Here is a 14,896-nt window from a genome sequence, read left to right as displayed (position 1 = left end):
TTATAGACCATAAAATGTCTTCTAAGCCAGTTCAGTTGATTTAAATAAAACAAGGAAGTGTGGTTTTGTTATCATTATTGGGGAAGATGACGGCAATCAGCATTGTAGGAGAATTGCACACGTTTACGATGACAACAAAAGTGCACTTCCTTGTTTAATTAACAACTGAATGAACTATATTGATCTATATTAACAGTAGTGACCGCCCCACACCTGATGGAGTGGGTATAATCTCAAGGTTTGCGTGGCAGTCCCCCTGGAACAGCTAGACGCCACACCTTGTCCTGTTATGGTCATTCCAGTTGTGAACGACATGTGACCATTAATCCCCACCACCACCACCACCACTGATACACTAATGTTAAAATTAAGTGCTTACATGCAAGGCAAATAGTTACAATACACCGTACACAAAAAACACAGAAATACATGTTACAGTAGCATGCCCCAAATGGAATGTTAAAATCATGGAGATCGATGTTAAAATAATCAAAATTCAACAAAATCATCCATCTGGCAATTCTCTTTTTTATTCATTCTGAGAATACATGTATAATGTGACTTTAAAAATTCTGTGTATAAACCGTGAAACATTTTATATTATATAAAGTAGCAAAAGAGGTGATATTACGTGTTCAGTATTACATATGTATTAGAAAAAAAATCAGGAGAAAACTAAAGCAGCTACCAAGGACACTGACAGTGGACATCAATCAATGGTTTACCAAACCCGGCAGAGACAGGCTGTCAACAAAAGTCTGTCCAGTCACACTGGGTATTATAAAGAGCCAAGACATAAAAGTTCAGAATGTCTGTTAAATTCAGAGATGAAAGTTTTTCCTTTTTATTCTAAAATATAAATGTGAGAACCGATCTCACTGCAGGACATGTTGATCTAATGAAGTTATTCAAAGCCTTCTTTTGTTGACAGTTTGTGCTCAGTTGTTAATCAGCACGTCTACGACTTAATTAATAGGGTGCACTTGTTTACCTTCCATCGAGAATAGATTCCACGGCGCCATGTGGCATCGATTGAGTTTCGACATGCCACAGAAGAAAGATATACCTTCAAATACACAAAAGAAAAATTACAGGTGTGATATCTATGTTGTGTTTACCTGTGAAGGCTGTGATTGAATTCCTCTATTCCAGGTGTTATCTATAGAATTCTTGCATGCCACAGATGCCAGGTATGCCTTCAAAATAATAGGCCAAGGTGAAAACACTGCAAATGTACATATTAATCATTTTGATTCATATAAATTGAAATATTGTATGCCCTTGCAGCAACAAAGAAATGCTCCAAGGTCCAGGTCACATGTCAAAAAACTTTGGTACAAAAAGGTCTGGTCACATGGAATGCACAAGTAAAATAGAGAGCCCTAGCCATCACTCACTATTCAAAAGTTATGACCAAGATTAAAGTTTTGGTCAAAGTTTTGAAATTTAATGGGTCAAAGGTCAAGGTCAGAAAGTCAAAGATCATGGTACCAAATGAAAGGTCTTGTCATAAGAAATCTATGTACAAAATATCAAATCCCTACATTCAATACAATTGTCAATGAATATCAGTGGTTATTTCGAATACCCTACTTATGTCTAAGTCGATTGCCAATCCTAGCCATTTTCCCTACATATATGATTTGAAAAACTCCTGATAATCTCAAATACAGTGATCTCAAATAACCGCCTTCTGTTAATGTGTCTTCAAGGTCCCAACATGTAATTTTAAATGGGATATATCTTGAAGTGCATTTAATTTTTCCAGTCTGCTTAAGATACCTGGTCTCATTAATTCACACATTCACACCTTTGGCTATTCACTTCAGGTCAATCTAATTAAAATCAAATGTTAGATCCAAGTATGTGAGCAGATCTAAGTTACATCTAAGTTAATTAGATTTACACCTGCAGGTCCTATTAAAACTGGGGGTTGCTAAATGAACCCCACTCTATGCAGGGTATCTAAGTCACCCTAATTGGTGATAAGTACCATCTTTCTTCACTCATAAAAATGAATTAACACATCCAATATTACTAACAGATAGTAATTATCTAATAATTAACACACAATATATAGTTAACAAGTCTTATAGGTATCAACTGAAGCCAAGATTTTAAAAGTGAACTTAGATTTCTACAACAATTATCAAAGCATGATAAATCATGCCATATACTATTACCATGGAGATTAGATCAGACACGGAGATTTTTAAAGTAACACGTCAGCTGTCCTTAAAAAGAAGCACAAAAACTTATTATCTGACAACTTGTCTCAGAGATGTCACACAACACAAGAGATCTTTTCCCGGGACTTCTGAGAATTGAACACCGTACAGAGGAATTACGATCTACAATGCTACCACAGACTGTATTACAGTGTTCTGAGACAGAGAGGGTGACAGAAATAGGTAGTGGTTTCTGATTTATCCAGTATTATAACAGATCTTCCATGGCAATGACAGATTTTGTGTGTTTGAGATTCTCAGGTTTGTCGAAGCCTTAGATACATAATGTAATACATGGTGCTGTTTTTATTGTATGACTGTGTATTTTTTGTATTTTATATAATGTACTGTTATCAATTGTATAAATATTGTCAGTCTGATTAAAATCAAACCTTCACTATCGCTTTTTTAATTTTGATTATTGCGTGAAGTGCGACAATCAAAACATAAAAAGAGCTAGCGAAGGTTTGATTTCAATCAGACTGAAATATTGTGTGTTCATTGTGCTACATTAGACATTGATACCCCAAAACAATTTTTTAATTCCTCGTTTTTGTTTTTTAACTACAATATAATAACTACAGTCATTTCAAGCTTGAAAATCAATACCGTAGGCGGTCAATATATTCCCCGCACTTTTTCTGGAGACCAGCAAAGTAAAAATGTGACAATGTTATTTTCAATCAATCAATAAATGTGAAGTAATGATTTCAAGATTATTGCACTTGGTGCAAGCCTGTCGGCATACAAAGATGAGAGTGACCAAGGTCTGGCCTAGCTGTCCTCGGTCTCCCAGTGGTCAGTGATCCGGGAGTATAACTCCTGACCGACAGCAGTAAGCAAGGGATCTGTGCAATCGTATTTTAGATATGTACAATGAATTATAAAACGAGGGGGGGGGGGGGGATTCTCTGAATTTATATTTACTATTTTGATTTATTTCTTACATGGAATATAAATAACAGAAAACAAAGGAATTTGTTGCTTATAGTGCAAGTGTTATGCAGCAAATGAAATTATGCAAATATAGGGGAAGTACATTTAACTGAATTGAAATTGGAAGACAAGTTCGGATATCTTGAACACCTGGATACCTCGAAGTTTTGTTGAAGACCTCAGGACTTCGATATACAGATATTTGACTGTTGTTCAGGAAATATTACCTTTAATTTCATTTAAAGTATGTCAAGCTCCAAGGTCAAGGTCACACAAAAAAAAGTTCGTGTCAAAGGGAATGCACTTAATAAATGTGAGAGTCCTATCACTCACCATTTAAAAGTTATGAGGAAGGAAATAAATAAACAGATAGACGGACTGACAGGATGAAAACAACATGCCTCTCAGGGGCATTTTCTTCGAATAATCATCTTCTGTCAAAATTTTGTATCCCTTTGGAGTTTTTTCTACTTCACCCTTGACCGTTGATAAAAGAAAATTGAAACTTCATGATGTCTTTTCATGTGTGTGTATACACACATAGTTTAAAATTACAGGATCTTCTTAAGAATGCATTTTAAATAAATTAAAACCTTCTGAATCCATGCATTATTTGTAGATTAATTGCCACATTAGCTTCATTCTATCTGATCTAATTAACTCTCTGTACCCTGTTTTCGGCTGATGCTGCGATTTGTAAACTGGTCATCGTGCTCCAGGTCGGCGACTTCCTCTCTGCTAACATCATCGCTTTCTCTTGATGTTTCACATGACACTCCTCAAGGACACTCTTAGCCAGATGTTCAAACTCACTGGAAATATATCAATCAAATAATGCTGTATTCACTTACCAAGTCATGATGAAACATTAAAGTGTGAAATCTGCCGGCTAAACACAATTCATCATTGTACCTCTATAATTCTCAGCCTACATATATTAGATGATTCATAATGAATGAACTTTTTCATTTTGTGCTGATCTGTCCCAATATTTCTCAGAGAGCTACAAGTTCTGCAGCTAGTTAAAGGATACATAAGTATTTAATTTGCCTCAGGATGACTATTTGCTCCAGAGTGACTATTTGCCTCCTAGGTGACTATTTGCCCCCAGAATGACTATTTGCCCCCAGAGTGTATTTGCCTTAGAATGACTATTTGCTTCAGATTGACTATTTGCCTCAGGATGACTATTTACCCTTCGAGTCACTACCAGGTAGACAGTCTGAAACTACTATAGCAGACATGTAAATGTGCGCTCCATGACATAAACTGTTTTACATGTGAACTTAAAATCTCATGTACAAAATCGAGTCAAACTCATGCACAAACTTGAGTCCAGCTCATGTACAATCTCAAGTCCAATTCAAGCACAAGTCATATACAACTCATATACAAACTCAAGTCCAATTCAAGTACAACTCAAGTACAACTTGGCCATGACTTACTCCTTGTACTCCACAATCTTCTCTTTCAGAGCAGATTCGTTGCGATGGATGTGTTCAGCCATGCTTCCATAAATTCTGGACGCTGCCACAGCACTGGTCACTGGTTCGCTTCCCATCTGCCAGGCAAATTTTGCCATCTTTTGTCTGAAAAAGATAGACTTGGCAATGACCTCATATCTACATGGATATCTCTATCTTTAATTCTTTATCACAGTCTTAAGACAAAAACCACTAAAAAAAATATCTGTAGCATATACACATGTACACGAATAACATTTCATTTGTTATTTTTTGAACATCAAGACCCATCAGATAGGTCGTTTCAACAAGAACACACAAAACATGTAATAATTAAAGAACACACAACACGTAATAATTAAAGAAGGAGATAAAAATCTTTGGAACAATTGGGTATCAAACCCGGGACCCTTGTATTTCTAGTTATAGGATCTAACCACTGAACTACCCAGGCTAAAAAGCATGGTAAATAACATTACTGCAGTATCAAATTTCAACCTACTTGGATTTACAGAAAATGTCAGAAACATCACATAACATTGAACACATTGAACAAACAATATTTCAGTCTGATTAAAATCACAAGAAAGGTGAAATTTGACAATGTATATTTTTAGCAACAAAGAGAATTTGGTACACAGACCTACATGTAACCCACTGTAGTATTTCATACACACCTTAACATCAAGATTGACCAAATCATCAGCTGTTTGTACGGCCACTTAAAGTGCCTCTGCCCGGCTGTCCGAACTGTAGTGACCTTCACACTATTCTGCCCATCTGACTCCTCTTCTTCATAGTCATGGTCGTACTTGTCCATTAAGGACTCCAGGAGATGCGCGAGATTATCATACGAGAACCTGTGGGTGTTGATCTTACGGTCCATCAACTTCTGGAGGTGAATACTGTCTGTTCGTGCCAGGGACTGTAAAAAGCAATTGTAAAAAAAAAAACTGGATTCACACATTATCGTAATGGCTGACAACTTGATCCGAGTGCTGCGGACTACATCACAAAATACAGTTTTTATAGCGCAAGATTTCTTGGATTTCTGCTATATAGTTTGTAATGGTGGTACTTTAAGTATCATTTCCAAGATAAAAATCACAAGACCTTCTCTAATAACATATAGCTGATTAGCTGTACAGAAGAAACAAATATTAGACATTACTAAAATATCATGGGTTTGAAATACTTTTGAACTAATGCCACACCCAGAATCATTCCAGATCAATGACTAAATGTAACTACAACTGTATCGTGATATCATACCGTACACACATTTAATTTCATTGGAATTTTTTTTTTAATTGTTTGTGTAGTGAAAACAATTTCATGAAGATTGATTCTAGTTGTTTGTGATCACTTAAAAAATTACATGTTAAGCATACTACAATGTATGTATAAACACTGTTGCTTATCTGCAATCCTAAAAAAATTACATGTTAAGCATACTACAATGTATGTATAAACACTGTTGCTTATCTGCAATCCTAATTTGCTTAAAAACATATTCCATTTATTCGTTGAAGAGTCGTTAATACCTGTTCACGAAAAAAATTAATACTCAGCGAACCTACATGTATGTAAACTTGGGTCATTAAATTGATTTACTCAAAACAGCCATATTCTAAAGCATTTATTTGGGTGTCACCCACCTATCAAGTTTCCAAATAACTGTTGTATTACACAAACTAAAAGCCATGATTGTTCTACTTCCAAATCTTGTCTACCCTGTTAGTTCTAAAGATGAATGCGTACTGTTGTCAGGCTGGATAGCTCAGATTGAGGATTAATGCATACACCTGGCTAAATAGCTCAAAGGACTAATGCATATGATTGCTTAGCTCAATAGCTTAGAAGATTAATGTGTTAATCTGTAGATCGAGAAATCGAGTCCCACAAGGGTTTTAATTTTTTCCTGTGACTATTTGACTAGATCTGCAATTATCTAATTTTAATAAGTTTTAAATTTTAAAAATTTTATTGTATACTTTTTTCACTTCCCATCCATAATAATTTTCTGTGATGTATCACTCCTCCTTAAACGACAGCGAGATACCATTTATTGTGTCCTTGTGAAGGCCTTGGGTTTTATAATTATCAGTCTTCGCAAATAATCCACCATCCCGATGTACAAGGCTACTAGATTCACCACTTCTACCTCAATCCTTTGTGTACATTGACAAAAAGGTCTTTAACATGTGTGTAAACTGACCTTCTCATACAGATCCTGCATTCTCTGCGATGTCAAAAACTCTTTCATGACGACATTTTGTTGTAATATCAAGGCTACAAAGTCCACTCTCTCCTCAATAATGGCCTCCATTAAAACATCATTCAGACTCCCTGAGAAATTTCAAAAGTTGGATTTAAATACTGCATTAATTGAAGGTATAAAGATGAAGATTGGTCATGTTAAGATTCAAAGGTAAAACCTTTTATTTCACAAATGTTTGCAATAATTGTGAAAGAAGTTTTTAATAGTTCATTGCATGTAAAATTGTACTATAAACTGAGAAAATAAAATTCAATACTTTTGGTTTCTTGTTTTTTGTTGTTGTTTTTTTCACAAAAATTATTGTAAGTACAGTGTAAGCAATTCAAATGCAGAGCTTATGTCCCCTGATCGTTCAACCAATCAAAATACTGGATACATCTCAATTTCTGTGAAATCATTAAATTTTGTGGGAGACTCAATATTCGTGGATTTTGTGGGTAACCTTGTGAAAGGTGAAGATAACAAACAGCAATCAATCTCATAACTTTTATAAGCAATATAAAATAGTTGGGCAAACATGGACCCCTGGACACACCAGAGGTGGGATCAGGTGCCTAGGAGGAGTAAGCATCCCCTAGCTGTCAACCGGTCACACCTGCCCTGAGCCCTATATCCTGATCAGGTAAATGGAGTTATCCATAGTCAAAATCAGTGTGCCAAGAACAGCCTAACAATCGGTATGAAACACATCAGACAGCATTTGACCCAATGATAGGTTGTATTGACGAACTAGATCGTTATAACGACAATAGAATTTGCCAAATGCTGATTTCAATCGAGACTGTTGAAACCCCTGTACCATCAACTTGTTTGTCAGTAGCTTGTCCAATGAATTTCAAACCACAACAAAATACAAATTTAAACAATGAAATCAAATCCACGATATTAAATCCCAATGAAACCGTAAAATCTCCACAATCCACAAATATTGGCTCCCATAAATTTAAATGATTCCACAGAACAATCAATTACAGCTCCTTTTGTATTTCGGTTGCTTACCTGTGGAATAATTAATTACAGCTCCTTTTTGTATTTCGGTTGCTTACCTGTGGAATAATTAATTACAGCTCCTTTTGTATTTCGGTTGCTTACCTATGGAATAATTAATTACAGCTCCTTTTGTATTTCGGTTGCTTACCTATGGAATAATTAATTACAGCTCCTTTTTGTATTTCGGTTGCTTACCTGTGGAATAATTAATTACAGCTCCTTTTGTATTTCGGTTGCTTACCTATGGAATAATTAATTACAGCTCCTTTTGTATTTCGGTTGCTTACCTATGGAATAATTAATTACAGCTCCTTTTTGTATTTCGGTTGCTTACCTGTGGAATAATTAATTACAGCTCCTTTTTGTATTTCGGATGCTTACCTGTGGGCCAGAGAACATCCTCTCTGAAGATTTCCTCCTGAGCAATGTCTGCACGATCCCAGGTCAGAGCCAACTTCAGCTGGTTCTGTCGAATTTCATCTGATGTATCTCCAGCTTTAGCTATAAAGACACAACAACACAATACTGAAAAACACAACAACACAATATAAACAGAACAACACAATATAAACACAACAACACAATATTGATAGACACAACAACACAATTTAAACACAACACAATATTGATAAACACAACAGATTTAATGAAGACCACAACAAGACATCATTCAAGGAGTGTGGTCTTCACTTGAGCTTTCAGCTCAGGTGAGCTAAAAAAGATAGCCATTACGATTATGGAATTTTTTATTTAAATTTTTTTTATTGAATACAGTGGAGTCTCTGTAATCCGGACGCCATTAATCTGGACGCTTCACCTTCCGGATGATTTTTCTAGGGAACGGAATTTTTATACGTTAATTTGCATCATTAATCCGGAAATTCGCGTGCCGGATCCAGATGGTCATTTTTAACTACAAAACGTTAAAATGCTTTGAAAATTGTACCGTTAATCCGGACAGTAATTTTTTCGAGGGAAGGTCTTTGTTGGACAATTTTAGCAAGGCGTAAATTGTAAAGAAAACAAGTCAAACTGTCTAATTGAAGGGATTACCTGTGCCCTGTCAACGCCTTCCTTTGATTAGGTGGCGTGTGATGATAAGTCAGTTAGATAGCACGTGTCGATCGAGACATTGTATTGCCAATCTTTGCACATAAGATCTGTATTGCGTGTAGTGTTGAATTTTGTAAATAAATCTGTAGCATATTTCCTAATAGTCTTGATCAATAGCCTAATAGTACAGTGGAACCCCATTATTACGTTCCCCCTTTATTACGTTAGTCCGCATATTACGTTGGAATTTCAAAGCACAAAACCATTTCTTAACAAACCTATATAAAATAGACCTCGTTATTACGTTGTCCTAAAATGCCGGGACTCTGTATTACGTTGTAAATATTCCGACAAAAACGTAATAAACCCCTAATTATTCAATAGTGATTCTCAAAAATAATAAGCCATTCACACCTTGACTGCCTGAGGCAGTCACCACGTAAATTTCCTGGTCTGTTTGGGGATTAGAGACGCTTGACTGATCACGCTTCGATAGATATAGCGACATCAATACAGGTGAATACCCCGTATAGAAGCCAGTGATAAACAATTAAATAACGTTTATTTAGAAATTGTACTCTATGAAATTTACTTCATTTTTCATATTTTGATAATCAAAAAAATAATTTCTCAACCACCTGCGTGTTCAGCATAGTGTGATTACCTTCGCTATTAAAACTCTATTCACGGACAGCTTTGGTACCAAACAAGAAAGACAAAATTTATCGTAGCAAAGTTACAACCGCTTGGGTAACTGCTTGGACATAGGTGACTAAAGGTGTTCAATTAAAAAAATTGTTCGTTGTTTGGACATGCAGCTTGGGTGTTCGTAAATCTCGTCCATACATACACCAATCTATCGGCCGATTTGTGCACGGCATTTACCTCAGTGAATATTTTAAAATCCCTTGATGCGCACGTGATTTTAGTGCCATCATTTAGCGTTATAAATGAAATCTTCGTGCATCATTATATTTTTTTTTTTATGTGGATTGAACTTAAATTGTTCTCCGTGCATGTTTATCGTTGGTGAGAAGTGTGCAAGTGTTGGGAATCGTGTGCGTTTTGTGTCTATAGTTTTGTTGTTTTTTGGGTGGGATTTTTTTTATTGTGTTGTGTATTGTGTAATTAGAGAACTTAATAAAAACGATGTTTTGTTATTTTTTAATATGAATGTTGAATACGAACCGGAACGAGTTATTGAGAGAAATTTACATGAACGCATTGTTTTAAAGTTGAACAAAATGGCGGTCCATACGAATGCAGAAAAAGCAACGTTTATCAAAACATCCTTATGTATCCTACACCGAAATAAAGAAAAGGGATAAGAACATGAAGAATTACGGACATATTAAAGATAAGATGTAAATAAAACAAAGTATCATAGTCTTTTAAACAAAGAAACAGTAAAGATATATTCACACACCCCTTCACGGAGTACCAACGGATGATATACAATTTCCAAATGATATTTTTAACGGATTTCACTGGGAACGTTTATTACGTTGCCCCCGGTATTACGTTATTTTATCGTGACAAAATGGAAAACGTAATAACGGGGTTCCACTGTATTAATGAATTAAACATCATGCCGTAATTATATGTTTTATTGAACTGCTACACATATCAGTTGTACTCATTCGTAAATTGATATCGTCTTATTCAAATCTGAAGAGTGTAAATCATACTTCTAGATTCTGGATTTTATACTGTTGATTGGCGTGAAATATACATGTATGTTCATGCACATGTATATGTAGTAAGTTTTTAATGTTTAGAATGTCATGCATGTAGAATGTAACTGTGTACGATTGATTCTTATTACGATGTTGTAGAGCTTTATTGCTTTCGAATTCTTAAACTCTGGGTAGAAGTGAGAAAATTACCATTTTAAGGAAATTGACAATTAAATTTTGCATGTACCCGTAATGTTGGTTTCACCTGAGTTTTGTTCCGTTATTATCGCATCATGAAATTAATAGGTGCGCGTGGCTAGATCACAGCAGTAGTAGATCTTCATATTACGGGCTTAAATGATTTTGTTCTCCCGATATTGGCTTGGATAATTATAGAATAAGAAATATAAGTTCTGACAGATGGAATTTTGGTTAAAGAATAATGTCAACTGACATGATAAACACGAAATTCTTAAATCAACTTTGAACGATGAAGATTGTTTTAACAGACCGCCGAATCCGTAAATCGTGACAGATGGAAATCACCGGCCTCTTTAAGAATTAAAAGTGTGATGAAATGTTTGAAGTGTAAATGATTATGTTAGTTACTAATGATTTATTTATTTATAGTTATATATACGGCTTCATTATTTGTTTTAGTGCATACGGTGCACAGTTTTGTGTATTTATTTGTAGTGTTATATACATGTATAATGTCAGTATAGGCATAATACACTGCACATGTATATTTCAATTTTAGTGCTTTGAAATGCATGTAAATATTAACATTTTCATAATTTATTTACTAATGCAAATGGTTAAATCCAATGATAGAATGTGTTTTATTCACTACGAATCAATAAAGAAAGCATATTGGTTACTTATGTATAAAGATTTTAAAAAATATGCGATTCAGTTATCCGGACGCTTCATTTATCCGGACGATTTTGCTGGGAACCAAAGTGTCCAGATTAACGAGGCTCCACTGTATATATGTAGACTCAAATTTTCTCTGTCCAAATCCTTAAAACTCACCGTTATCTGCAATTCTGATGGGAGCAAGGTCTGTAATTGTGTTTAAGGTATTGCTAATAAAGTTTACTACTGCCATATTGTGAAAACCTGTACTTACAATTCAACAGGGCTGTTAAAATGGCAATGTCCAAGTCCTCATGCTTGTTCATAGGGAATATGTTGATCTGAAACCAAAAAAGGCAATGCAAAAAAGATATAAGATATAATTTTTTTATTTTCCAAAAAAGTAAAAGTACATTAAGTAAAATATTCTGCTTGCAAGAAAAGAAATATATTTTCAGAAATTTAAGAAAGCTAGCCCGACATAGACTAATATTTGTGCACATTAAATTGGGTAAGTAATCAACATCCGAATTTTAAGAGGCAGTAATATAGCTCATTCTGCACTACAAATCAATACAGATGATTTCCCAGCTATGAAGATGTGCCTAAACTACATAAAAGTTTCAAATTTTGAAAGCCAAAAAATTCAAATACTACTCCCTTAAAATTAGAACATTTCTATGGCTAATGAGCCCCACCCCCTCCTAATAATAGTCATTAGACATGTGGAAATCAACAATTTTGATAAGTTACATCAAATGTAGTAATTTGTAGTGGGCTGTAGTAATTTTGCAGTGATCTGTAGTAAGCTGTAGTGATTTGTTATAGGTTGTAGTGATTTGTTATGAGTTGTAGTGATTTGTTTTAGGTTCTAGTGATTTATAGTGGACTGTGCAGTGATTTGAAGAAGGTTGCAGTGATTTTCAGGGGGCTGTAGTGATTTGTAGTGGGCTGTAGTGATTTGTAGTGGGCTGTAGTGATTTGCAGTGAGCTGTAGTGATTTGTTATATGCTGTAGTGATCTGTAGTGGACTGCAGTAATTTGTAGTGGGCTGCAGTGATTTGCAGTGGGCTGTAGTGATTTGCAGTGGGCTGTAGTGATTTGTAGTGGGCTGTAGTGATTCACATTGGGTTGTAGTGATTTGTAGTGAGCTGTAATGATTTACAGTGGGCTGTAGTGATTTGTAGTGGGCTGTAGTGATTTATATTGGGTTGTAGTGGGCTGTAGTGATTCGTAGTGGGCTGCAGTGATTTGTAGTGGACTGTAGTGATTTGCAAGTGGGCTGTAGTGATTTGCAGTGGGCTGTAGTGATTTGTAATTTGTAGTGGGCTGTAGTGATTTGTAGTGGGATGTAGTGATTTATATTGGGTTGTAGTGATTTGTAGTGGGCTCTAGTGATTGAATGAGTATTCTGGAAGTTGCCTGAATGAGTTGTAGTGAATACTAATGGGCCATATTGAGAAACAAAATGTTGTAGTGAGCCATATTTGATAACAGTAAGTTGTAATGGGCCATAATGAACCACGATGACTCTTAGTTAGCTAGGTTGAATCGTAGCGAGTCATAATGGGCTGTAATGAGCCCACTGAGTAAAACTGAGCTAGAGTGAGTCTAAATGGGCTGTGGAGAGTTGACACCTTTAAAATTTGGTTCATTATTTGTTCAAGACCTTAATTCAATACTGAAACACCCACTTACCAAATCTCTGTGATCCATGCAACTTTTGACATTTTTCAAATGCTTCTGTAAATTTTCATCAATCTCCTTTTCTTTCCATCTTTCTCCATAAGCATCAAAAATCTTTTCTTTCAATTTCTCCTCATGCTTGGGTTTCAGCTCACCTTTACTGTGCAGAATTACAAATTTCATAAAATTAATCAACATGGAACCCAGGAGCACCTGATTTTGGCAAAACGTCAATCAGGAAACTGAAAATATTCTTAAACCATTCAATTTCATCAAAGTGAATTTGATTTTGAACATACAGGCAGTGTTTATCAGACCTCAGTGTGCTTATCTTAACATCTTACAAAATCAATTTTATAATTTTTGAAAAAAGCATACCACTTTATACCATGACACTAGCATTAGTTTGTGCAACTCATTTCACTAGATACAGATTGACTAAGGTCAGTTTGACTTTCTGGGGGTAAGTGCATGACTAGAATATATCTGCAATACTTCCTGAAAGTCTAAGCTTCAGCAAATTTTATCACACCAATACCAATTTAAAGAGCAAGATAATTTGGCCATATTTGTCTGGAAATTAAACCGATACACAAATTATAGGATTTGTATACATTTTTCATATACTGTAGACATTGAAGCAAATATATAAAAGCTTCATAGGATTGAAGTTTTAATTCTTATACATACATGTACTATACAGTCGAACCTCGTTATCTCGAACTAGATGGGACTCAGAAAAAACTTTGAGATATCCAAGGATTCGAGATATCAAGGGTACAATACTTAAAGAATAAGTGGTTGGGACTTCTGAATCACTTCAACATATCATGGTATTCGAGATATCCGTGTTCCAGATGCCGAAGTTTAACTGTATTACATGAATATCATTATCGTTAAAATGCAAATTCAACACAAATTAAATTCAGTGTAGATAAAATTTTGTGCATATTCAGTCATTCGTTTTTGGTTCAGTAAAAAAATAAAACTTGACATCACAAAACTCCACAAACAAAAGCACAGCAGCATTGGCAATGATGGCATTACACGTACATATAAATTCTGGGATTATTGCATGATGAATCACGATCAACACATCAACCTGATGTTACATAAATAGATGGTACGGCACACTATCTAATGCAACAAGAGATTAGGCCTTAATTATTACCGATCTCTGAGAGTTTTGGAATCATGATGAACGTGTCTACAGAAAGGAAAGCCATTGTTAGATGATACTGAATAGAATTAATATTCCAATGTATTTTCTAGTGTTAAATGTTATAACTGTAAGCAAGAAACATTAATGTGGCCCCGTGACCCACGTTTCATGACTGAAGAAAATACAAGCACATGTGATGCATTTCTAAGACAGTCTTTTCTAATTTGTCACAATAAAATCTACAGAAAACTTAGATTAATTCTAAAAACAATTTAGAAATTTTAGAAATCCTTACTAGATCTATATCAAATCTTTATACAAAGCTAAAATAGAATATACACGTTGCTATATAAAGTCACTCCAAATATTTTCTAATCTTAAGGTTTATGAAAACATTGCAAATTGCCCGAGAGTAAACCATGGCTGCCCAAAAATTACATATTTCATATGATGTAGGATTTGTTTGAAAGGGGGATGGTTACTTTTTTCCGTGTGGTGCATATTTCAGCATTATCCACAGCAGTGAAAAATTGGGGTATTTTAATTTTATTTCAGCCAACTAG

The 14,896-nt window shown here is 35.0% G+C and overlaps 1 protein-coding gene across 3 annotated transcripts in view; it reads right to left on the bottom strand.

Annotated features, from left to right (window-relative positions):
* The window catches only part of LOC125668554 (transient receptor potential cation channel subfamily M member-like 2), a 53,795-nt gene that overhangs the window by 22,687 nt on the left and 16,212 nt on the right, over positions 1–14,896 (bottom strand). For 2 of the 3 annotated variants that reach the window (XM_048902819.2, XM_048902820.2), the window contains exons 10-17: positions 13,184–13,331; positions 11,760–11,826; positions 8,280–8,399; positions 6,846–6,976; positions 5,305–5,552; positions 4,610–4,753; positions 3,835–3,976; positions 1,119–1,196 (exon numbers count right to left, since the gene is read on the bottom strand). In XM_048902819.2, coding sequence (XP_048758776.2) covers positions 1,119–1,196; positions 3,835–3,976; positions 4,610–4,753; positions 5,305–5,552; positions 6,846–6,976; positions 8,280–8,399; positions 11,760–11,826; positions 13,184–13,331 — 1,078 coding nt within the window. Of the gene's footprint in view, positions 1–991; positions 1,067–1,118; positions 1,197–3,834; positions 3,977–4,609; positions 4,754–5,304; positions 5,553–6,845; positions 6,977–8,279; positions 8,400–11,759; positions 11,827–13,183; positions 13,332–14,896 lie in introns of all 3 variants that reach the window. The other variant, XM_048902831.2, reaches the window with a different exon arrangement.

The sequence above is a fragment of the Ostrea edulis genome, chromosome 9 (assembly GCF_947568905.1).
Source record: "Ostrea edulis chromosome 9, xbOstEdul1.1, whole genome shotgun sequence".
Classification (NCBI taxonomy): domain Eukaryota; kingdom Metazoa; phylum Mollusca; class Bivalvia; order Ostreida; family Ostreidae; genus Ostrea; species Ostrea edulis.
This window is presented reverse-complemented; position numbering and strand designations above follow the sequence as displayed.